The sequence below is a fragment of the Stylophora pistillata genome, chromosome 1, assembly GCF_964205215.1.
Source record: "Stylophora pistillata chromosome 1, jaStyPist1.2, whole genome shotgun sequence".
Classification (NCBI taxonomy): Eukaryota; Metazoa; Cnidaria; class Anthozoa; order Scleractinia; family Pocilloporidae; genus Stylophora; species Stylophora pistillata.
Window position 1 is genome coordinate 1,947,974 of NC_142519.1, and position 26,276 is coordinate 1,974,249.

Below are 26,276 nucleotides of genomic sequence, written 5' to 3' on the forward strand. Positions count from 1 at the left end.
TTTGGAATGGAAAAAAAAATCCTTCTCTCAGTTTATTTCTTCTTTTTTCCTCACACTGCGATTGATTTACTTGTTATGATTCTTCATTAGTGAATTGTGTTGTAGTACACTCGATATACGGGGCCCATATTCCGAATGAGCATCGGCCCTCATTTTAAAATATCTTCGCAGCTCTATTCTAAGCCTCAAGCTCTTTTGTTTCTACTCTTAGATACGCATATCTTCTTTTATGTTAGGTATATGATTTCCGTGACACACGGTATACGTTATGTTCATTGCTCAGAGATTTCGGGTCACGCGGGTCACGCAAGAATATTGACCTCATGCATTTCAGACTCAGTAACCCTTCCACTCTGTACTCCCAATTAATATCTCATTAATATTTCTTCTTACTGTCTCTCATACAATTCTTATGATCTTGGTTAGGAGAATTTAGTTTTGTATCAACTTATAATCTCCTAATACATATTTTTCTTTATTCTCATCACTCGTCTGCTTGGTCATTGCTACTGTAAGGAGAAATTTCTTCTTGGTCAGTCATGGGTGTTAAAGGGTAAGCAGAGCCGAAATCTATCCATAGATGCCCATTAAAAATGATGTAGCGGCAATCATTCATCCAGTGGTATTTCATGCCTTGCTGTCCTAGTCTCAAGATATTGTTATTCCGTGATTTTACTTGACTTTCCATCGCCCCTGGCCAGCGTCGATTTTCAATTTCTTGTTTTCAGAGCCTCTTGTTTTCATTTTTACTTTCAACTACAGTCCCATTTGTTTCTCCCATCTCGTGATCAAACGGAACAAGGACTCTGGAAATTAAAATTGAGACTCGCAGAGTAAGACACAACGCATAACCAAACCAAGGAATGGAGGAAAATAGGCGCGCGCTGTGTACATGCAAATAGTGCTGTAAAAAGGCAGCACATCCTGGTCTAGTAATGTTTTTCAGTGCTGGTAACAGCATAACTGTGTCATAACTGAGTTCCTTTTCTTGCGATCTCTCACATGCGTCAAGTCTGTTCTCCTTTATGTCCCTATGTATGGATTAAAGGATCCTAGCCAACCACGCCTCTGTTTTTGTTTACTCAGGGCAATCGAGGAGAAAATGGTTGACATTACACGTTATGGCCGGCAGGAGTCATGCTGGCCCGTGAGCACCTTCAATCAGGCGCAAAGAAAGGATTTGCAAATATAGAAGCGTTACGCGTGCTAAGAACAATCCGACGCGCTCCAGGTTTTAATAAAAACGTGCACTGTTTCAAAATACGAGTACGCTAAAAGAGGGGAATAGAGGATACCCGACAAAGTACTGGAGAAATACATGTCTGGGACTATTTGCTCCAGTAGAAAGGGGTCACTTCAAGCAATTAAAGAAAATAGCACACAGAAGAAAATATTGCCTTTCGTAACGCAGTATCATCCGGCTTTAGTGAACCTCAAGAACATACTGATGGGGAAATAGCACCTCAGTCAAAAACGACGCACTAAATCCTATCCCGAACGAAAGTTCATAAAATATATACAGCTCAGAACTAATCTATCAGAATTGGATTTATAAATGTAAACGTCATGGCGGTCGGACGTGGCTTTGACATCTTTAGGATTTCAGGAACATGGCTTAATGCCTCCATATTGGATCAAGAGCTACATATTCCTGGGTGTGCTGTTATTAGACAAGATCGCACAGATAAGCAAGGCGGTGGCACGCCTGTGTACATACGGGAATGTCAGACAACTCGCCCCCTGGACAATTAGCCCCAGACGATTAGCCCCCATTCTTTGAACGATTAGCCCCTGGTCTTTGGACGATTAGCCCCGGGTCTTTGGACGATTAGCCCCCAGTCTTAGTTAATGTGAAGGAGAAGTTACGTTCATTTTTTGTTGTATGGTTATCTTTATTAAAATTTACTTAATTTTTACTTAATTTAATTTACATGGGTTGCACGAGGTGAGCACAGGCCTCCAGAAGTTCTTTTGAGTTCCTATGGCCGTCTTCATATTGAATCCAGAGGTCGAAGAGTCTTCTCTGCATTGTTCGGTAGGTTGACCGCTGATGTTTCTTCAGCTTTTTGTCTGAAACCAGACGAATCTGCATGTTGACCAGTGTAGCTTCCCGGTGAAGTACCTGGATCAGGATGTACAGGGGCAGCTGTGATCGTCCTTTGGCGCGCCGGTTATGGCCATTGTGCCAACCCTCTAGGTTCGGCCAAACTCAAACAAGTTTCCTGGTCTTTGTACAACGGTGGCTTTGCGGCGGTTTCCCTAAAAAATTAATTCTACTGATTAATTCTACAAACGATCTATTCTAATAAACAAACTGTTTGGGGCTGCGTCGGTGGGGGTAATGAAATAATTTGGATATATCAACAAAGTTGAAATGGTAAACTAACCCTAACCCTAACTATTACAAGAGCTGACGTTTCGAGCGTTAGCCCTTCGCTCCGACGAAGGGCTAACGCTCGAAACGTCAGCTTTTGTAATCGTTACGGTGGCCAATTTACCATTTCAACTTTGTTGATATATCCAAATTATATCGTTTGTATTACACTCGTGTTAGTTTCAATGTTTTTGTCAACATTATTAGTTTTTTATTATCATTAGTAACATCAATTTTATCATAACAATTGCATGGCCATTTCCTGTACGTCTGTCTCGCTTCTGATCGTGTCACATTTTCTTGCAAACCAAGTCCGTAGGTCATATGAACAAACTGACTGACTGAAATTCCAACAAGTTAAACGCAACACGTACATTTCTTCTAGAGGATATGAGAATTTTTAAGTCTGAGGTATTTGTATCAAACTGAAATAAAAATTCTGTCATCATCGAAGTCAAAAGCGGAAGTAAGCTGTAACTCAAGACGATTTTAGCTTTGCTTCGGATAGAAGATCCCTCTTATCAGCGATCTGGCAATTTTCAGCACCTATTGCATTTGCTTCGTTCCGATATCTTCACAGAAAAGAAAAAAAAAAAAAAAAAAAAAAGAAGACAGAAAAAATCATTCCAGCCGCAAAATCGACCTTGTACCTCTCCCTTATCCGACCATTTCTCATAGTATCACTAAAATAATTGACAGGCCACGTCATTAATGACATTTGATACTAGGACTTGAGATTTTAGCGTGGCGTCTTTTAGAGCCAAGCAACAGATAAAAGAGCGAGTTAGACGTTGTTCCTCAATCTCCGAAACCATCAGCAGGGGCATCATCATGCATATTATGACCCCGGATGAGCAGAAGGGGAAGAAATTTAAATTCACAGCAAGCAAACCACCGAGACTATCGGAGTCAAAAAAGAGTAGCGAATCCAAATGTGGCGCATTCAGATGCGCCGTAAAATGGATAGTGGCAGTCATAGTATTTTCGGTCGTCTTAACTTGTCTTGTTACCAGCAAGATTTGTTTTTTGGTTCTAGGGCAGCAGTTGAAAAGTTTCAATGAATCTACAGCGAATTCTTCCCTGGCAGTGGAAAATTCTTCCGAAATAAACAAACAGGCAGTGTTTTTGATGTTCGTTCTGGCTTTAATGATCCCAGAAGCTGCCTGTTTGATACACGCAATTTGGACATGTCTGTGGAAAAAACATCGACCATGGCCGTCAAAGAGAGCATCTATGCTTGTAAGTTTTTACTTCTTCTGTAACCGCTATGAAATACGTATTTGACGGTTGTACTTGCTTATTTGCCTTTATAGAAATAAACAAGTACGTAAAAGCCTTCCATGGTTATTGAAAATTGGAATATTGGAATTTAACATCATAAATCTTTGGAAAGCCTCGGGTTGAGTTGTTGTTAAATTATGTTTGCATGATCATCTAGACTTTAAAAAAAAAAGATTTTAAAGTTGATGCTATTTTTGAAGGAAGGAAACATTATTCAACGTCCTGAACTGGGCTCGCTTTTTTAACCGTTGTGAAAGTTTATAATTGCAGACTTACGTTTTGTATTGGTCTTCAAATATTTCGCAATGCCAAATTAATGAAAGTTGCCAATATTAGGCAACTGTCGTCTTACTAAGGGGACCATAATGACTTACTGGCTTCCGAAAACACTCTCTAAGGGGAAAATGTTTCAATTCCAGAGAAAAATTGAACAGCAAAAAGTGTTTTAAACCAGTGGTGTTTTCTTAAAATGCTACCTTAAACAGCGGTATTTATTCAATTCGTCTTTTTCTAGACCTATGTTTTACATTCCTTCACATGACTCTATGTTTTGAATGCTACTGCAACTGGAAAATGCTCACCCTTGTAGAATTTGGATCTGTTTTAATTACGGAGAACTCCTCGCCAGTATGCTGGAGGTCAGGCAGTGCTGGCGAGTGTGCAAAATTGTAGATGCACTTTTCCTATTGATACCATGAGATATGCTCAAATATGTCGAAAGGCCAAATTATCAATGCTGCCAATGGTAGGCAATTAAAATCGTTCGCAATCGAATGGGCGAAATAGATCAGTAATCACAACCAATAATAATAACACACAGGCTTCTCAGATTATTCTATAATTGCAGTTTTATTGGCGAAAATGAGAAGACGATAATTGTTTTGTACCGTGGAAAAAAATGAAAAACTGTAATTGTGTTAACGGAAGGCGAAATATCATTGCTTACGCTGAAAAATGGTATTAAAGTGATACTCTTGAAATCATAATTAAAGAGACATCCAGCACTATACTTTTTATGGAACAAATGTAAAGAAACGGGTTATTTTCTTGTCTCTGTTTCGACACCACGCTCGATGCTTGCGTTCTTCGCTCGAAGTTTTCAACATTGCTGATCTTAACAGAATGCATAACGAGTGTCACTCGTGGATCTAGAAGTGGCCTTACTTACTGCACAGTCTCTGTCGGCTCATCGGTAGAAGACTGAAGTCCAAAATCCAATGGTTCAAGTTTCGATTCCGCCTGCCAAAGGGACTTGTCGCAGTATAATGCGTGCGTTTCCGTGTTTTCGAAGAAAACCTCAAAGCTTTCCATCCGTTTCCTATTCCAGGAAAATAAACATTTTTGCTTTCTCCAGAAAGGACGTGCTTAATCAAACGTAATCGAATTATTTTTATAATCAGACGTTATTGATTTCATGAGGAATTCGCAAGGTCATTGAACTTTACTATTATTTGTGTGGAGTGTAATCGGAAATTAGCGTCACTGGGTTTCTTTGATAGAACGATGATTTGTAACTGTTATTGTCAATATTATTATCATTACTATTATTTTTCATTATCATCATAACTGCTTCAACTGTTTCTATCATTTTGCCCACGGTTTCTCGTCGTGCTCCTTTGTCAGCCTCCTGATCGTGACAAACTCCCTACAAACCAAATTTGAAGGTTAAATGGACAAACAAAAAATATTTTGTCTGGGATGCAAACTTCAGATACGTGACGCCTGTGTGGCGAGCTTCTTCAGTTTTTCAGTCAGTGCTGTCGCCTAATTCATAATTTTAGTTGAGTTTAAATCAAGTTTAAAAAGTCAATCGTGGAGTCTCTGTAAAACCGTAAGACGAAGTAATGACTTAAATTGAACGAGTTGCCTCATATTTGACTGACAAAACATGAAACTAGGAAGCGGGTTCTAATTCAAGCTATTGATATCCTTACCAGAGGAGGGGTGGTCATCGGCCCAGAATCCTTTGCGAAAGCTAATATATTATCATTTTTCGTGACGTCATCATTTGCTTGTAGCTGGTGTGTTGTGAACATGCCCGAACATGTAAACATGGCGTCGTTTCAAAGCGTATCTCAGAATTTGGCGGAGAGTTTACAAAATTCACGTCTTTTGAATATTCACTGCGTTTCTAAAGATGACTATATAATTCGTCTGTCTAGTCTGATGTGTCTAGACCTCGTTTGTAGAGAAATTCATGTCAGTGTTGTCGACAACTTGGCTGAGAGAAGAGTCGCTTCGGTTCCAAAGCACAACGGCACCGATGAAATCGACGAATTGTTTCGAAATCACCACAGTCCAACACTTGACGAAGAAGAGGTAGAGCTTTCGTCTCGAATGCTTTAAAGTTGTTGGTTCACGTCGGGAACAGCGATACCAAGATGCGTGAAGTATATGTTATGAGGCAAAGATTGTAAGTGCTGTAATTGAACTTCGAGCAAAATATGAACGGGATAATATAAGAGACAAGAATGCTATAAAGTTTGAAGTACTCAAAGATGGAGTACTCAAAGATGGAGTATGGCACATTATGGGATACTGTGGATTTAAAAAAATACCCAAACTGAGGAGAGCATGGCATCGAAATGAAGTTGTTTCAATGGAAATTCACAATCTAAAACGATATTGGATTCCACAAACAAGAGAATTTCGGTTTGTGTCTGGCATAAATTAGGTAAAAAAAGGACAGTGGGGAAAAGATGACATGAAAAATGAGTACAATTATATTCTGTAATATTAGTATAATGTTTGTAATGATTTTAGTTTTGCATTTCGTACTTTTGGAGGCAGTTTTGGTTGTTTGATACAATTTTACTTTTTGTTACTGTTTCACAGCCACTAAAAGTGATGCTGCTAATCCATGGCTTGATTGCTAGAAGTATCAATACAACTTGTATGTTTGGTTAAATTAAAATAGCGACGCTAACTGTGACCTGCTTCACTAAATTGTTTTAGCACAAGAGTAGAAGATTTATTTACAGCAAGATTGTTATGTTTTCAAAATATCAATATATTAACATCAGTGTTTGAAAAATTAGAAGTAGATAATATGGATAAAATATTCAGTGCAAGACCAGAGACAATTGTCTCATTTATACTGCATAAAAAATAATGTTAATAAGTATTTTGGACCAGCTAACAATTGCTGGAACACAAAGTGGCAAAAAATAAAAACAAAAAAATCTTGAGACACTCTTGTTGTGAAGGACAACGAAGCGGAATGCGTAATTAATGTATGGGGTTAGATGGTACTCTTTCCACGACAAATAAAATCAAACTTTTCCAACCTTTGAGTAGAGAAAAGAGATCTTCGTGAACGCGTATTTCTATCGTCGCTTCGCGTCTTCTTGGGCCGAGATTTATTTGGAGTATTTCTGTCTGGTACGGCTGATCATTTGTTTGTTGACTCCATAAATGATATACTACTTCCTTTTGGATTAAACACAAAGTAAATTATGAGTGAAAATGGTAAAGCAGTCGAGAAGCAAAGATTTGGACATGACTCTACATGAGGTCCAAACAATACTTTTATAGTGACTATTGAAAATAGGTCAAAGTTAAACTTCGATTTCTCTTCTTAAACGCGGGTCAGTCAGGGTCAAAGTAAGTATATTACAAAGATCAAATAATGAAATTATAAAAATCTTTATCAGACTTAACATTGACCCTTAACTTCCTTCGAAAAGTTACATCAAAGTCGCACTAACTTTAAAGAAACTTTTCGAGAAGAAAGCGTCTTATCTGAATTAAAAAGAAAATAACTTCCCGAATTGGGCTTTACTTTTCTAAACAACCCCACAGTACAGTAGATAATCAATTGTGTAACTTACCTTCAGACCAAAATCGCCATGAAAATCTTTAGAATCTTCGATAAGCATAGATTTAACTTACTAGACCGAGATGTGTGAAAACGCGGCCGCCATTTTGCAAATTGACACCGCAAGGCAGTGTGGGACATACGCCAATCCTCCTCTGTATCCTTGCCAAAATGAAGAAGGCAATTTTCAATAAGTACATATTGAAATAGATTAAATCACCTGTGCCCTTATTAAGTTTATTTCATCTCAGCATCATCCAAAAACAATCAATCCTGTTAAAAGTCGAAATGAATAAAGGCTGATAGTTTCGAAAGAAACTGTTTGGGGCTGCGTCGGTGGGAGTAACGAAATAATTTGGATATATCAACAAAGTTGAAATGGTAAATTGGCCCCCGTAATGATTACAAAAGCTGACGTTTCGAGCGTTAGCCCTTCGTTTTTCGCTCCGACGAAGGGCTAACGCTCGAAACGTCAGCTTTTGTAATCATTACGGTGGCCAATTTACCATTTCAACTTTGCTGTTAAAAGTCGATCCAGTTTCTTTTCAATTATTATTCTAAGCACTATCTCGGCAACATTGAAATATTCGAAGGGCAAGGTCAAGTTTGATAGTCAACGATGAAAGTAGTGATTATGATTTGGCATCTCTTGAATTGCCAACCAACGGGAAAAGTCCGTGAGAGAGATTATTTTCCAACGCCTAAAACCACCGGCTACCGCGAAATTAATACCACGACCACAAAGTAGAAGAACTAAAGAATACATAGCAGTCAAACAATCAAAACAGTGCGAGTCAATTGTGAGCAGCAACTTAAAAATCGGTGATTTCATTTGCGTGTTGAAGTGTCTTTGTCCAACAAAATGTTTTTTGGCTGGATCTCGAGTCAATGAAACAACTGTTACAGTGGATTGAACCCAAACTACCTGATATTTCTCCAGAAGGAATACAACAGGCTTTGTTTGTGGTACTCCCTCTGACGTTACAAGAGTCCGTAATTCCGGAGTAGCTAAATAACAGTATTCGATTACATTGTAAGGGAAATTGATATTGTCTTTAACCAAAATTGCCAATTTTCTTTGAAATGTATGATACAGAAACATAGAACAACACAGGCACCCAAATATGGTGGTAGTTATACTGACTCAACGATAGGATTGATACATATAAAACGAGAAACCTGAAGGAACTGTTGAGCTCATGTTGTGGTGGAGACGCAGGAATCGAATGACGGCTTTTTATCTCTAGACGAGTGGTCTACCCAAATTGGTTGAATTTAAGGAGTTTAATCTCACAATTAATTCGAAGCACATGACCGAATCAAGGAACATGACCTAAATGTCTTGTAGCTTACACTGTACGTCGTGAATAGGTTTGTATTGGTACGGGCATAAAAGGACAACCCCTTGATAGCCATTTTTACGTGCTGTTCTAAAGTTTGGCTTTCTTTAGGAGGGTATTTTCCTTAAAATTAAATTAAACAAGAAAAATCTCATCAATGTAGCGCCACCTCGTATGCGGTTTTATCGTAGCCGGCGTAATAGACTGTCTTTCCATAATAATATTTGGACGTGACAACGCCATTTAAGCTATGATCACTGAGTTCGATTTCTGAAAGTTATCGCTTATCAGAGTGATGTCTGTTTTTTTTTTATCCTTGTCATTCACTGTTGCCTCGTTTTGACCAGCTTCTAATGATATTGAATGTTTTTAATACTGCAGACCTTAGTTGGTGGATTTTTAGAAGCTTGTTCCCTTTGTTACATCACAGTGGTGATGGTGACCACACTACCAGTGAGCCCTGACTTTCTCGTGCTGTTCATGTGCAGTATAGCCGGGTTGCCGTTAACATTACGGGAAGTCTACGGGAAACTATGCCAGCGAAACCACCCAACCAGTTTGTGGGATACCCTGAGATCCCTGGTGTCTACCCTTTGTTTTCTTGCTGGCAATATCATGCTGTCTTTGAAGGTAACTTTTAAAAGCTTCGCGTTCCTCTTTACCTAACAAGGATCGGGTTTCCTAATTCTTGTATTATGTTGGGGTTGTTGTCTTGCACATAGTCTGTCATAAATCTTTATTTAAGTGGTCATGAGCAATCGAACTAAGAAAATTAATCATAAAATGATAATTATGCTTTTCTCTTTACCTTACTAGGATCAGGTTTTTTGGCTCAATAGAATTTGTATAAAGAAGGGGTAATTCTCATGCAGTGAAGTCTGTTATGGACCTTCATTTAAAGTGGTCAAGAGCAATCGAACTTTGAAAATAAAATGTACCATGGAATCCTTGAGCCAAGTCCTCTTTCTTGATTCAGTTGGTCAATTTACGATTTTCGTTCTAAACTGCTGTTCATCATTAAGGGATATGATGATTTATTCTAATTTTAATGCCCAAACTCTGAGGACACAGCGTTTGTTGTCGACATTGGCGACACTCGAAAGGGGCCTTTTATCATGAATCAAATAGTTTTTTCAGCTACTTCTCGTTTCTTTTCTCTTATCATATAATTTTTCTCAGAGCACGAATATCTTAGGACAATCTGAGAACAATTTTTTTTCAAGAAAATGCTTACAGAGAAGCTTTATGAGTAATCATTAAACAATAATTTTCTTCTTTGTCTTTTTTAAAGGTGACTGACCTGAAAGGAGTAATTTCGGGTCAATTTGCCCTTTTCCTACTGTCAGTTGTTTGGTCACCAAAGTTTAGAAAACTTCAAATTCAAAGTAAAGCTGGCGAGGGGGAGAGGGAGATGGGAAGGGAACAAAGTACTGATGTGGCAGAGGAATGTGTTGATACGCTACGTAAGCCGGGAACTAGTTCGAAATTCGATCCGAAGGAGGCATTCGGAGCAAAGCCTAGAGATGACGAAATTCTCAGGGAAATTAGCAACAGCAGTGAAGGATCATTGCAAAGTGAACCCGGACCTCCCAGGTTGACCAGAACAGCTCAAGCGAAAGCTGCCGTGATTTCTTCCCTTTGTAAACTTGTCTTCATACCTGCAATGGCAGTTGCATTTTCAAGTATTTTTGATATTGTGAACATTGGGAAGCCTGACATTTCTGACGGATTTAAGGCCATAACAACATCTAATCCGTCATTTTTATACTTTATATTCCACATCATGGCTAGCTTCTTTGGATACCATTTTGGGTGGATCTCGTGCTCTCTTCGTATGCAGAAAATTGGATTGGCTCTTCCCTTGACACTAGCGACACCAATCGCAGTCATGATAACTCATCTTAAAGGGCTTTGCGAAACAGACACAATCCCATTACCATGTGCATCAGAAGACAGACCCTATGTTCTTAGTGCGGGACTCCTTCTGTGGTCAGCACAATGTTTGGGGGCCATGTATTACTTGTGGGGAAGTCCAGGAAAGATTTTGGGAAAAGTGTACGACTTACTTTGGATTCCTTGTTATAATGGTAAGTCTGTCAGTAGCATTTTTTATCTTATGTGTATTTCTTACTTACTTCTATAAAACAATACGCTATAACATAAGGCTCACACGAATTTCAATAGTGAGAAATTTATTCTTATTATTTTCAGGTGTGTGCCTTGAACAGTACTTGTTGACGAACAAACGAAACCTTTCATCTGATTTGGAACCCTCTTCACTGGAAAATGCGTCATGTAAATTTGTCTCCCTTTTTATTTCTAATGATATTTGGCCTAGCTTTCTCCTGCTTGTCGACATTGTCAAAATTCTAATCATACCAATTCCAAGGTGACTAGATGTGCCATTATTAACCAATATTGATGAGACATTAGACATTATTAACCAATATTAATGAAAAATTAGACATAGAAAAATACTCATAAAAGCAAATTTTTCATCAGCTTCCAACCAAAAGGACAGCAAATTACATGTGTTCATCTGCACGACAATGTATCATGAAAAAAGGGAAGAAATGGAACAACTTCTGGAGTCAGTTTACGATGTCCTCAAAAATGGCAATTCAGAGCACCATTTTGAAGCACACGTGTTTTTTGATGGGTGCATCAGGACAGAAGAGCTTAATAGTTATGTTCTGCAGCTGGCTTCGTTGGTAGAAAATACTTTAAAAGTGGAAGACCTTAACGAATGTATCAAGGTTAAGACCGCCTTTGGTATGCAGCTTAAGTGGAAACTTAAATTAAAAACAGAAACATCCTTCACAATACACTTAAAAGACAACGCAAAGGTAACTGATCCAAATTTAAGAATTTTGACTTTGCTATTTTCACGAGCGCAAGAAAGCGCTTGCCTGATTTTTTTTCTTGTGGAACCAAATACAGGTGAAGAATAAGAAGAGATGGAGCCAAGTAATGTACATGTCCTACGTTTTGGATTTCAAAATCGTCGTAGAAAAATTAAAAGACGACCAGTGCTTTATCCTCGCAACAGATGGCGACGTTAAATTTACCCATGAGTCCGTTGAAGCCTTAATTGATCAAATCTGCGAAGACCCTAGAACTGGTGCTGTGTGTGCTCGTACCTATCCCCTAGGAAGTGGACCTGTAGTTTGGTACCAAATATTTGACTATGCTGTCGGCCACTGGTTCCAAAAGGTTTGTGTGATCTTGCTAACCGCAATGAGGTGAATGAATGCTTGACTCACAGACTTAGCTAGGCCTAACGGTATATCTCTGAATGTTTTCCTCTTGTAAGTCAAGACGTAGCTCAAAAACACCCTGTATTAACGACCTTTGGTCTAATTTTTAAAGTTCTTAACAGAGCTAGTAAAAAGGAGCAAAAAGGGAAAGATAATAGACAAGAAATAATCTATTAACACGTTCTCTTGAACTTAGGTGACCAATCACATGCTTGGGTCAGTCTTGTGTTGTCCTGGATGTTTCAGCTTGTACAGGTGCAAGGCTGTGAGGGATGTTTTGCCAAATTATGCCACCTGCGCGGACAACGCTTTTGAATGTCTTACCAAAGACATGGGTGAGTTAATTTAAAGTAAAAGGGCACATCATCAACCCGTAAAGTTTCCTGTAAATTATCCCCTTCTCTCAGAAGACAGGGTAAACGAGAAACCCCCTCCACCTCCAAAAGATTTTTCTTCCTCTGCAGAATGCCTGAAGATGCAGTGCCCTTTTGACCTATTAGAATGGATATAAAGACTTACGTTACTAGAAGTAATCACAGCTTAACGAGTGCATACGAGTTACCAGTTGACTCTGGGGTCTGGTGTAGTAGTACGTGTCTGCTATTTTGGCAAGAGGAGCCCTAGCTCCTTAGGCAGTCAGTTGACTCTAGAGTCTGACGTGGCTGTACCAGTCTGCTATTTTGTCAAGAGGGGCTCAAGCTCCTTAGGCAGTCAGTTAGAGACTGGCATCGAAAAATTGCTTTACCCATTGAAACCTGTGTACCACGTGATACAAAAGTTAACAATTTGAAGAACCCAACAAGTCTGGAAAAGCAAACAAATGCGCGGTGAATTTTTGTATATCTTACAGGTTCCAGCAAAAAGTAAACCATTTAAATGACTTATTTTCAAGGAAAAAAGCGATAGATACATACGAAGTTTCTACTCAGAAATCAAGATAAAAGATGAAAATCGCTAACTTCTTTCGCCTGTGCGGATGGGATTTCAAAGTATATATGCAAATTTGTCCATGTGTGAAGAGATCACAGGTTACATGAAATCCAAAGAAATGACTTAGCGAGCGAACAGCACACTGAAACTTGCGAAACCAAAAGTTGCGTAAAGAAGATCGAGCAAACAGCAACCAAAGATCTTTCTCGCAAAAGTTAGAATCCTTTGTGTGACGAAAATGTGACGTCATCGCCTGCCCGCCTGATTAACTCTCACTTGTTTTCACAGGAAACCCATGAGATCACAGTTCACTACGAAATTAGAACGCGTTCTCCACTTTGTCGAGAGCAATTAAAGTAATTTGCGTTCTCGTGGTTTTCTCTATGAAAAAGAAATGTTTATAGCTTTCATTCATTCTTTCGTAGCTGTTTTGAAACGCTTTCAAATCTTTTCAGATTTTAGAGAAGGTTTGATTGTAATCGAATTACCATTCCATTACTATATAGCTTTTCAGAGGGTCCCAGGTCTGTCAGTTATTTACTTACCAGCTGACTTAGTTATGTGCTTATGTGCGTACTAACTTGCTAACTTGTTTGCCTGCTTGCCTGTTTTCTTTGGCTGGCTTGTTTACATACATGCAGTCGAGGCGATAAAATAACACAGATTCTGGTGTTTCCTTCCATTCCGGTAGACCGAGCGAATCTTGAAAAAAATCTTAATCGGTATTCTTTCTTGAGGACTCATTTTTCAATTATGATCACAGTAGATGACGCAGCGTAATTACCGTAGAGAACACGCCCCTGATCAGTTAGTCTTAGCTGTTTCAGGGTATCGGCTTTCAGACCGTCTGCTCTAACGCTCAACCAGTTTCGAGCTAGTCAGCGCCTTAATTCATCCTTTTTCTAAAGAGAGCAAACAATTCGAGATTTAATTTTTTGAAAAAGTGCCTATGATTCATAAGCTTATTTAATATCATTTATGAAGCTATGAATATGTACTGTGATTTAAGGCGCAATAATTTTTTCAAGGGGAGGACCGTTGGATGTGCACACTGATGATACAAAGTGGTTGGCGATTGTCATACTGCGCTGCCGCAGAGAATAGCACTTTTTGCCCGGAGAGCTTTGACGAGTTTTATAAACAACGAAGACGATGGGCGCCATCTACACTGGCCAACCTCGTTTTACTTATCAGAGAATGGAGGCAGACAACAAGTAACAACGAGCATATTTCTTCTTTGTTTATTGTTTACCAAGCATTCCTTGTCTTCTCCACAGTGATCGGGTAAGTTTCATCTATTCGTGAACTTTATCAGAAGTGTTATGTATTGGTTTAAGTAACTAGAAATTCAGGATTTAGGGATTCAGGATTCAGGAGCATTAATTAGTAATCCATTTCTGTAAAATTGAGATTTTTCCTATTTTCTTGCCATTACCATGACCCTACCGACAAGAAACCTTAAAACTTTCCTTTTTACAGATTGAACTCCATAACACTTAAATATATGGGATACAAAAATCAAAAACCAAATTTTCAGTCCGATTTTAGAGTTACGAAAAAAAAAATAGAACAAAAGCAACAAATTATACTGAATTCGTTTTCTTTCAAGCCAGCAAACCTGCAAACACAAAGAGAAAATTATTAATATGAGTGGAAAAACATGTATCTAGGGAATGGTATTTCAAGTGTGTTTTTCACGGCATGGAAAAATTATATTTGAAAAATAATTAATTTGCCTTGAGGTACACAGTTTCAAGTACTCTTGCATTACCTGTTCTTTTCTTAACGTTGACTTACGGCCCTATCTGCACTAGCAGACAAGACTAGAATGGTCCCAACAAAATAAAACGACAAATTTTTGTCTCCTCTGTTGCATCCACACTAAAAAGGGCTGAGGCTGTTAAATCTGTCAAATTCGGTTGACGGTCAAAAATAACACTGATACTATATTTCACAGTAATTTATTCAATTTAGCTTTTCCTTTCCCCTTGCTTTGAGTGGGCACTTCTGGATCTTGTGCCATATCTACTGCTTCACTGTTGGACTGACAAAGTGGCAAATAGAAAATCACTCTACCTTTGTATCTTGCCCACGCAACATCCAGCGCCTGACCTGCTTATAAGACTGTCCGCGCGCTTTAATTTGCTTACGGTTCAAGTTGTGAAATCCGCGAGTTTCGCCAAGAAAGTCAATTACTGCAATCTTTTGGTAAACTAAACTCAGTTCAAATACCACACTAGTGGTGGCGCTTACGACAAATGACCGACAAGTTTATCACGGTTTTGTTTATTTAGTCGATTTTGTTAAGGTTTTACCCAGGACAAATTTTGTTGGCGTTACGTTTGAAAATTTGTCCGCTTGGCCCAAAATTTTTCAAGTCACGACAAACCATCCGCACATGTAAAGTGTTGGTGATGACAGAGAATTTGTCTAAATAAACAATTTTGTCGCTAATGCGGATAGGCCCTTAGTAAAAACCAAAAATCTTAACATCATTCTTTTCGTTTCAGATGTTCCACGGTCATTTTGGTCATAGTGGGTGGAATGGTACTCGCGGGTGTTCCGATCGGCCAAATAACAACATCAGTGCTTCTTAGTCTTGTTGTTGTTGGTTACGTCTTTGTCTGCCTTTACGCTCCCCCAAAGTGGCAGCTTAAAGTGTCAAAGATACTGACCTTTTCTTTCTCAGTAATCATGTGCATTGTAGCGGTCGGATTGGCTGTCCAAGTTTCCAACGATTTAAAGGAAAGAAAAGTTGAGCCAACTATGGCAACGACGATACAGACAGAAACGACGTCGTCAACAACACCAAAACCTTTAGAACACCATCTCCCTGCAGGAGTGAGCAGCCTCTACTTAGCTGGGCTGACAGGAATCTTTGTAATCTCTGCTCTCTTGCATCCAAGTGAAATCACTTGTTTTTTTTATGGATTTTTGTACTTCTTAGCCCTTCCATCTGGCTATCTCTTGCTGACAGTTTACGCTATCTGCAATCTAACTGACAGTTCTTGGGGTATGTTGTTTTTTTCCCCTTTGATCATTACCTGAATTGTTTACAGGCATACTTTTCTAGTAGATTTTCGTGTTCGTGTTGCGAGAATTTGCCCCTGTCAATTTCAAGAATGTTGCCCGCTTTTAGCGAATTACATAGAGGCTCTAATTTAGGCTGTTTGCTAAAATAGTCAGTAACAATTAGCAATATGTTGGTTGGTGCATTTGCCATCGGCTTCGTCACTTCTCCCGCTTCTGTTGTGTTTTCGTACACATGTCTGCTGTTGCTGAGTTATATTAAAAAAAGTCGCTGCAGTTTTCGTCGGGCAATCGTTATCCACTTAGGGATTATTCTGTAAGAGAAGACAACGTCCGGGGTCAGGGCGTTTCTTCAACCCAAACGTATCTACAATTAATCTTTATGAACTCTTGGTTGTGATGCCTTATATTACTAGGGCTGAGGGAAGGCTAATCATATCCTCAGCAATATAAGCAAAAGAAGTTATAAGAAGGGTGCTCTTTAACGAACCTTTTTCTCTGAGCACCGAGTCTTGGTGCATTCGCCTGGTGAAGGTTCCTAGGTTTCTAACCAAAGGTCTCAATAACAGGCTCAACTTGCATCGTGAAAAAAATGTTAAGTCACACAAAAACAAATTAGATAAGCTTACAACGGCAGTCACCCTGGATTAGAGTTTACTGTTGTCATATTCAAAAAAAATGATCGTTACAGTTGGTAAAAAAAAACTAAAGAAAGTTAAACTGTAGCAATTTCCGAATGAGTTCTGGCACTTTATGCCCCTTCCACTTCTAGTTCCCCCACAAACTAAATTAGTTCAGAAGTGGAAATCTATTTGAGAGTGTTGATGTATTCATTCGTTTTCTATCTAATAGTCCTCGCCAAGTTTTGTAAAATGTTAAATTTGTTGTGTTATAGGAACAAGAGAAGAAAACTCAGGAGAGAAAAGCAACCAAAATTCATTATGGGACCTTTGCTTATGTTGTCGATGGACCAGATCAGATAAGGGTGGAAATGAGAGAAAGAAACTCTCAGATTCCGAGGTAGGCTGTGCGAACTAACTTTAGAATAACATAAACGCATATAGAAACGGCCATCGACGATGGCCGACCACAGGCAACTTTTAATGTTGATAATTGAAAGAACACTTTACTTGCGTTATTAGGCTTCTTCTTTCTAATTGTTGTTATCACATAAATGAATATGTTTCGCATCGTCTTTTCAGTTTCCAAGCGGATGCTCTATCATCTTATAGAGCCCCATTTGATAAATGACATCTAGTTATGTCATAAAAGCGATAGAACACATTTTTCTGGGCTGTAAAACATGATGAAGACACTTGGGATGTTGGGAGAGCACGAGGAAAACCTATAGATCACTCACCTTCGGCGTGTGATTTATAAGTTTTCCGAGTGTTCTCAAGTAGTAGGGAGAAACACTCGACTACGTTTTGTGTTTCTCTCTACAATTCTTTCGCTATATGAAGTATCCCTTACAATATTAGCGGTTTTGGGACACCGTCGGTTCAGACTTTGGGGTCACGTGACCTAGATCACCCGCTCGTGTTTGGATGCGTTCAAATCAATTCGTTTTCTCGCGTTTATAAGTGTTTTTCGAGCCATTTTCCCTCTACAGAAGCCCTCAGGACAGCATCATTAAGCTGGAATGTGGGTAGAGGCAAGCTTCTGAAAAAAAACAGAGGTGAGAGGTGGTTTCATGTAGACTGGACCGCCAAAATGCTTTCATGTAGGCTTGGCGAGTTCACAAGTGAAGTCGTGTCTCTGGCCCATCTGTAGATGGCTACCAGGACCTACCAAGGCTTTTTGGGCCAGTTGTGAGTGGCAAAAGTCTCGATCGATGTGATATTTTGCTGGTAGGACTGGGTGGCCCGACACTGCAAATAATTTGTTAAAATGGAAATGTGAGGTGTTGCCTTCTCGAGTTGTGGTGGAATTTCCCAGAATTCTCTTCGGTCATAAACGAGGCAAAGGTTGCGTTTGCGACACTAGCTTTCGTCAAAAGGAGAAACAAATGCTAGTGGATAAAGTGAGAAGGCATCTTCCAGCCAAACAGCAAGATCTGGCCCTGAGGTGTGTTTTGAATGCAAAACTTTGATTTTTTGAGCAAGTTTTGATCTTAAAAGATCGAGACTTTTTCAGTGTTGCTCTTGGAGCAGAATGCTGGATTTTTGGGATTTGTTGTTATATGAACGGTTCACTGCAATGGAAATCGGGAATCATTGTTGGTGTTTCAGGCTGCAATTGGTGTCTCATCAAACAGCCTTGCAATGTACATACTTACATAATGTTGTCTCTTAATTTCCACAAGAAACAAATAAGAACAGTAGTGGGTCTTATTTGACCCCCTGTTTGCTTTGGTCGATGGAAAAGGGTTTAAGGCTTCTCTATTTGTTAATTTGGCTCAACTAACAACACATATCAAATTTTACAGATCAAGTAAAGAACACTTGAGTTACAGCTCAACTCGCAAAACATTCTTAAGTACTATATCTTAAACCCTAGAATAAGCTAAATGTTTTTCATCGTGAAAATAAAACATTATGACGATTCGGAATAAATTTTAGGGGCCCGGGCCATCAGGTCTAAACACGAACACAGGGACTGTAGTTCAAGAAGGCAATGCGAATAATGCAGGAACCGCGCCTGTCGACGGAGTAAATAGCAGTGAGGCCAAAGGAAAAACCCCTCTTACGAAAGATGAAATCCACGCAATCCACTCAAAAAGTAAGACAATTTTTTTTCGTCTTGTGAATAAATGTATCGAATAAAACGTCGGTCGTCACCCTAAAAAACAGCAACAATAGTAAGATTAGATAAACACAGCCTTCTTGCGAGAAAAAAATTTTGGTATAAAAGTCAGTGCGGATGTATTCTGCACTAAGGCTGATGGGAGAAATATCGGTGAATTGAAAGACCAATGTGCGGGTCGGATGTGTAAAGCGCTCGTAACAACGAGAGAAACCAGTATTTAAACGAACTCAACGAGTTTACTTGTACTTTAACATAAGAAGCCTCAACCATGGATTACAAGCTGTACACGATATAAACCTAGAGTTACGTTACGAAACAAAATTCCGATCACGAACGAGCTAAAAAAAAAGAGAAAAAAATCTTACCAAAGGATTGAGACGAGGCAGTATTAAAGCGGCGAGAAATCACAGTTTAAGTGCATTTTCTTTCACGAGCGCTTCACAACTTACGAAGAAAAAGTACGCTAGGCATTATGGTATTACATAATTACAAAAATTGGAACGGACAGGGACATCTGTTTCGGAATGGTCTCAACAGTCAAGTCACTGATGGTTAAAACGATCATTCTTTTTCGATACAAAGTCAATCGAAAAAGAGGTAAATTAGAATAATGGCATACCGGCCTTGTTTGTTTTGTTGAAGCTGAATAGTTTCATGGTAATCTGTTATTTCTGGAAGATGAAGAAAAAAATTATATAAAGTTTCAGGAACGATACAAGTTAATTAAAGGGGTGGCGCTCCTGATGATTGATAATGTAAATTTTTGTAATTGTCACAAGCCAACCTTCACTCATATTTGCACTCATATGGCTATTTCCTACATCCTCAACTGTAATAGTTATAGCAATTATTTTCTTTGATCTTCAGAAGCAATGAACCTTTTAAATTCGAATGAAGAGGACTTGTCCGAGAAGGGATTGGTAGATTTTCTGAGGGAAGGAAAACTTGAGGTGGGAAATCCTAAATGAGTTGAAATAATGTTAAATGAACCAGAAGTTGTCATATAATATACCAGATCTCATGCACAACGACGTGAATTGAAAAAGACTCCAAAATTGTCAAGAATGATACTTATAAAGATGTTAACTGGCTGAACGCGGGAGCAAATTCAACAATCATAACTTTGTGATAATTGCAAAACTCAAGCGATTTCGACGATTTTTACAATTCGTTACCCTTTGTGGTGTTGATTGCTTCCAGCAGATATTATTTGGTAAGTGTCCCCAAAGACTTATTCTGGTGCAAGAGAAAACGTGGGAACAGAGATGGAAAATTTGAGCGTCGGTTCTGATAAGTCAATTCTCCTAAACTGTTTTTAGCTTTGGGGGTGGAACGGTCGTAGTTTTTCTCGTTGTTTAAAATATTGCATAAGGGAACTCGCTCCTGCCAATCTGTCAAAAACTTTCCGTCTCCGGAAAATTACTACAGTTGGTATGTTATTGGCCTGGCAACGCCTTTTCAAACGATTTGTGATTTAATTTTCTTTAGTTGATTTAAATTTTGTTATTTGATTGATGTTTTTTATTCTTCTTAGAAATATTACCAAGGTTTTCTTGACAATGGGTATGAATTTGTAGACGACTTGTTTGGAATAAAGGAGGAAGTAAGTTTGACATCGATATAGTTATGCGTTCAATATCGTTTATTACAATACACATAACCTAGCGCATTAATCAGTTGTTTATTGAGGAAGCGCCTTAAAAAACTATAAAATGAAGCAGAATAGCATAAAAAAGGTTAAAGATCTCTTGTTTTCAAAAGAAAACCTAAATAGTACAAGTATACATACTGGAGCGGTGGATAGCGCTGAAGGTGCACACTCATTGGCTACTCAAACTTCGAATATCCTTTTCTAGTAACCTCCGAACAACGTGTACGAGATTTTCGCCCAAAAATGTTGTAATGGTTGCAGGAATAAATGAGTTAAATCATATATTTGCGCTAATCAAAGAAAGACATTCATTTCTTCTTTGATCTGCCAGGATCTTAAGCAGATCGAAATCAGCGAGGAGGATCGTCCAAAGCTCCTGGACCAAACCAAGAGGATTCTTCCGCATAGAAAAAAGCATGAAATGCCAGTAAGTTTTCTAAACAACCATCATGGTGGAATCATAATTCAGGAAGCCAACGTGGCTTGACAGAATAGTGGTGGACTTTTTGGCGCCTTCAAAGACAATTTTACGAAATGTTGGATTTACTTTGAAATCCAAAGACGGTCATTGTCACGAGTAAAGTTGATGATTTCTAGAGCATACTTATTCTTATTCTTTAAAACAAAAACAAGATACTAGTATGGTGAAAAAGATAAGAGAGATTTTTCAACCATGTCGTTATGCTAAGGGCTGAACATCAAGAAAGGCACACTCATGGTATTATGAAAGCCCAACCAAGAATATTGCTAACTTCATTAACATTAGCATACAAACTAGATGATAGCGTTTTAAAAACAATTTTTTTTTCTAAGATCCCAGAATTAAATGTAAATAAAAGTCTGCTTTTGCTTTCTTGTTCCAGTAGCCAATGAGAGAAGAAGCAAATCGATGTGTATATTCTTTCTAGAGCAATTGCCGATAATGATGCTGATGTTCCTTGTTTCACTTTTGTTATCAGGAAGACATTGAAGGCTGGTTGAAAAAGCACCATCTCAGAGATTATTATTTAAAAATCACAGGGGAATTCAAACATCTATGGGAACTTCGAAAATTGAAAACCAAGCCCGAAAGGGAACTCAAGGAATTCGCAGAGAAAAAGTTTGGGATAAAAAAACCAGGCCATTTTAAAAGGCTGCTTAGGGCTGTTTACAGTTTACAGGTGAAAGGTACGTTATACTTGAGGGATAGATTATTTGCCAGGACCTTTTCATTACCCTTGTTTGATGAAGTGACCACTTAAAATGACTCATGACAGTAAACTCGTACCTCATAAGAATTGTTCCTAGGAGCTGAGCAAAAAATTTATTTAAAACCTTCCGGATGGAAAAGGCGTGTACAGGTTCTATGGTGAAATACTAGCCTTGTACATTGATATGAGCTTAATAAAAGACAACCCATTTGGGAAAGATATCGTGATTTCGGAGATTTCTCTTTCAAAAATGTAAGCAAACCGATCAGAAGCAGTTAGCCTGAGAGTCTCTTTGAAATGATCCAGATCATGTCCAATGATCCGAGATCACTCGGAACATGGAGCACCATAGGAACGGGGTTTTGGTGGCATAATATCAATTAACATATCAATAATAAGCGTAAATTTTTTAGCGTGCATGAGAGTGGAGTGCAGTCAGGCACAAAATTTGAAAATGGAAACATCATGGCCGCTGCGCGTAGCGCAGTTGTTTTTTCATAATATAGTAATTTGGTAATTTCAACTAAGTCGAAATTGTAAATTGGCCACCGTAGAGAGTTAAAAAAGCTGACGTTCGAGCGTTAGCCCTTCGTCATTTGCTCTGACGAAGGGCTAACGCTCGAAACAATTTCAACTTTGTTGATATTACCAAATTACCTTGTTACCCCCACCGACGCAACACTACAGTTTCTTTAGAAACTTGCCCCCTTTAATCACTTTTTTTTTTTTTATAAATTAGGAGTTTACATATGACTCAGCTCTAGTAGAAGCGAACAGTCCCGTAGTTGATGAAGTTCTCTTTTTCATATTCATGTGACATCGCAACGACAAACATGCAAATTGCGCATTTGCGAGTTATCATTGTTCAAAGGTCTAGTACTGAAGTTAAGACGCGGGAACGAGGCTAAGAGCGAAGTCACTCTCGCCGGTTTGAATAATAAACAGCCTTGGTAGTCAAGATGAGCGAAGATTTCTCGGAATTCAAGACAGCTGCAGCAATTGATCAGATAGCCGCTTCAGAGAAAGACAAATAGCTGTTGGAGGAAAAGTTACAATCAAGTGTGGGAAAGTTGCCCTTGTTTCCAAACCCTTAAACTTTAATTTGAATGTTTGGACGTACAACCTCGGTGTCCGCATGTGTCCAACCTCGGTTTCCTTGCCTCAGTTGTTTTGATGTCATCGTTTGACCGTGATAGTTTTTTTTTATTTTTCTTGCCGATTCGCAGCGAGGTTTTACAACAGTTTGCAAAACGCAAAAAAAGGAAACGAAATGGAAATATACAGTTGTGAGGTCAATTTTGTGCCGACACTCTTTCAATTACGTATGATGTATGATCCTCGCAGTAGATAGCGCTATTTAAGCAATAGCGAAAATCAGACATGAATAAAATCAGGCCTGTACGGGATTCGAACCACTGACCTCTGCGATACTAGTGCAGCGCTCTTACCAATTGAGCTAACAAGCCAACTGGGAGCAGGCCGTTAAGTTGATTCGTAATAATCTAATACCGCAGTTCAAAATACATGAACTTCATATATTTCATTGTACTGACTCTTTCAATTATATGTGCGTAAGCACAATCGATGTTGATTTTTAAATCTAAGAAGCTAACGCCCCACAATTCGTTATGGTTTACTAAATGTTTTAACTCAGTACTTCGTTAGTTCTCGTCCGAAAAGAGTGATTGGTAATAACGCAGTATTCTTAAATTATTTTCAGAACATGTACCGATGACAGTCTCCTACACGGAGTACATACTGACTAGTGTTCGGTCTGTCGAGAGTGATAGTCAGTACTATCCCAAAGACGAAATAACTTTCTGGGAAAAATTACTTGAAGAAGGATTCCTTTCTCCGCATAACGCAGCTTCAGCGTCAACGTCTTCTGCAGAAAAAGACCTCCAGAAGCTAAGGATCACAACATTTTGGGTTTTCGGTGTCAGCAACTTTTTGTGGATGATACTAATACTGACGTTAGTACCAAGGAGAGACCTGAAGATTTTAGGCCTCGATGTCATCGCACTTAGCTTCCTGATCATCTATGGAGGGATATTCGTTGTCCAGTTTTTAGCCCTTTTGTGCCATCGTGTTAAAACGATCATGCATATTTTGGCACGCACGCCGTGGACTGTACATAAAAAGAGCGACTCTGGAAAAAATGAAGGGAAAAATGGACAAAGTGTTTTACAACAAAGAAAAAATAGGAGAGTGCATCCTTATTTCCAGGCTTAATCTCTTGTATTGTCGTTCAGATAGTCAGCTCGTCCATTTTTTTTAATCTCATTAATTCTCTTACGACCCCGTCAACATTGGCTGTCCAAGTCGTTGTCAATTAGAGACATAACTTTCCTTCAATTTGGTTTTAATTCTAGACTGCATTAGAAAGTGCTTAAAAGTTTGTAATTTACTTTAAACTCAGAAAAAAAGTGAAAACTTTGTTTTGCCTCTGACAGGTGAGTTCTGTGTGGACCAAACACGATAAAGCTCACGATACGCGCACAAAAATCAAGCCACAACTTAAGCACCTGTCAGGGTTAGATCAGTTACGCCTAATTGGCTATTTCCTAGCAACACAACAACATTGAGAGATAATTCCTGTGTTCACACTTTTTTGATGTCTCACTCTAAGTCACCAAATTGTTACTTTGATCATAATCATTGCAAACAGGTTAACAGGAACATGTAGTTTTTATCAGTGCTAATTTTTCTAAATTAAGTTTTAAAATCTTATAAGTGTAAGCATCTACAATGTAATTAGTATTAGAAGTAGCCCTAAGTAGCTATTTTCTTTTAGTCAGTGTGTATTAGTGATCTGAACAATTGCAAAACAGAAAAAACAAAAAAATTTGTGCGTCAAGAAACAATAAAGGGCTAATCTATAGAGTACTTTTGGCCATAATCCTGGATTTGAAAAAGATTCAGTATCGGTCGTGAACTTAGCTGTCTAGTTTATTTTGCTTCGCTCATAAAAAATATGAAATTCAACGTAAAAACTGCGGAACTTCTACTACGCTCAGCAAAGTGTAAGTACCACCAGTTGCTATTTGACCAGCCGTAAACAGTCATTGTATGATCATAGTTATGATAAGTGTCAAACTGCACCGTTACCTGTCTTGGTCTATTCATTAGTTGTTTTCTATCTGCGTCGTTTGGAAGTGATTAAGCCGTTGTGAAAAGCGAAATTCCTTCGTAGCCAATCGTTCTTATTCAGGTGGAATGTATTAGATAATGCATGACATTAATTACCTAAAATTCAGCGCTGTAGTTTAGGCTTAGATAGGACTACATCGTAAATGCTATCTTTGAACACACTAGGAACACACTAAGGCCATAGCTGGCGGCACATTGGTTCCATGACTGTATTAAACTCTACGTTGGAGTCAAGTTTTTGTGGAATTTATTGTCCCAAAGATATTCAACAGCTGTTAAAGATGCTGACCTTCGCGCAGCCAGTGAGTGTTCCTCTAGTAAGAACTTTTCTAAGGGAAGAGATTGTTGAGTTTTTCCCTTGTCCCTTCATTGATACATTTATTTAATGCAAAACGTGTTTTTACAAAGATCATCCGATCCTAAACAACCGTAAGAGTAATTCTGACAAATTTTCCTTTCTTTCGGACTTTGCTGACAACACAGGGTTCGCATTATTTTTAATCAAGGCAAGAAAATCTTCTGAGTTTCAATTTCGAACACCAGAGCTTTTACGATGTTTGCTCTGAGAAAAAGAGCATCGAAAAGTTGAATTCAAAATTTTTGATATTAATGATCTATTCAATTGTACTTTACTTTATAACTTTTTGTTCTCTAGAAATTCATTTCCAGTGATTTTTGATGTTCTTCCACGGTCCAGCGCCAATTACCATTCTCAGCTTCAGAACCACAAAACAAATTGCACGCACGTCAATTTTCAATACACTTCAGCCATTTTATTTCACACGCTTTACGTTAGTAGTTCGCGTGATGAAAATTGCGTATATAGTGGATTGCGTAGAATTTATTTATTAAAATTTCGTTCATGTTAATAACATTGCTTATAAACCTTCTGGAACTAACTAGGTAACAATGAAGGATCGCGTAAAAGAAAAAAGGAGAACGACAACAACAGCATTAAGGGATTATTAAAGAAAAACAAATCCCTTTTATTATACTTCTGAGAAAAACTGGCCGGCAAAAAACAGCTTAAGTGTTAATTGGATTTTACAAAACCTTGTTTAATTCAATGAATTGAAAATTGAATAAATCGAAGTTTCAAAGAGGCGAGAAACTTTGAGAGGGGGGATTAGCAAATAATTTATCTTAATCACCGCAAGCGCACTGTCAGGCTAGAGCAGATTACGACAAAGAGCGTACCGGTTTGCAAAGTAGTTTGGGAACGCAGCCCAGCTAATCGCCCGGTGGTCAGAATCTTGAAAAACAAAACAAAAAAAGCCATTGAACATAAATGATTAATGATGCAACTATTCAAATGAAATACATGAATTTTAGCTGGTAAAAAAAGTGTCCTACAGGGGCCACAACAAAAATAAACTTGAAATAGATGTACTAAAAAAAGGTTGGCTGTTAAATGTTCTTCAACGAGACATCGCCCTATATCCTGTTTTGACTGGGGACCGATGACGGTTTCTGCTTTATAATATAGTCGAATTTTTCAGTGAATCTTA

General features: G+C 38.5%; 1 protein-coding gene, 1 long non-coding RNA gene and 1 pseudogene across 5 annotated transcripts; 2 read left to right on the plus strand and 1 right to left on the minus strand.

Moving 5' to 3' along the window:
• Nucleotides 1-1,896: 1,896 nt before the first annotated feature.
• LOC148740776 (uncharacterized) lies at nt 1,897-7,905 on the minus strand. The gene is made up of 3 exons (XR_015990753.1): nt 7,486-7,905; nt 6,943-7,084; nt 1,897-2,259 (listed from the first exon to the last, which is right to left on the minus strand). It is a non-coding gene; the product is annotated as an uncharacterized LOC148740776 (long non-coding RNA).
• Nucleotides 1,921-25,002, plus strand: LOC111340249 (uncharacterized). 4 transcript variants are annotated; one of them, XM_022947069.2, is made up of 16 exons: nt 1,921-2,035; nt 9,194-9,442; nt 10,104-10,899; nt 11,024-11,107; nt 11,315-11,658; nt 11,753-12,025; nt 12,266-12,404; nt 14,028-14,283; nt 15,510-16,012; nt 16,925-17,049; nt 18,591-18,750; nt 19,645-19,727; nt 20,312-20,380; nt 20,760-20,855; nt 21,388-21,595; nt 23,339-25,002. In XM_022947069.2, exons 1-16 carry the CDS (start codon nt 1,982-1,984, stop codon nt 23,848-23,850), a joined length of 3,951 nt encoding a protein of 1,316 aa, XP_022802804.2. In that variant the 5' UTR covers nt 1,921-1,981; the 3' UTR covers nt 23,851-25,002. The 4 variants fall into 4 exon arrangements, with proteins under 4 accessions (XP_022802804.2, XP_088586740.1, XP_022802803.2 ...); XM_088730614.1 differs by lacking the exon at nt 1,921-2,035 and adding an exon at nt 3,099-3,613 and having other exon boundaries at nt 19,648-19,727; XM_022947068.2 differs by lacking the exon at nt 1,921-2,035 and adding an exon at nt 3,100-3,613.
• On the plus strand, nt 5,649-6,843 carry LOC148740777 (uncharacterized; annotated as a pseudogene).
• Nucleotides 25,003-26,276: the final 1,274 nt, after the last annotated feature.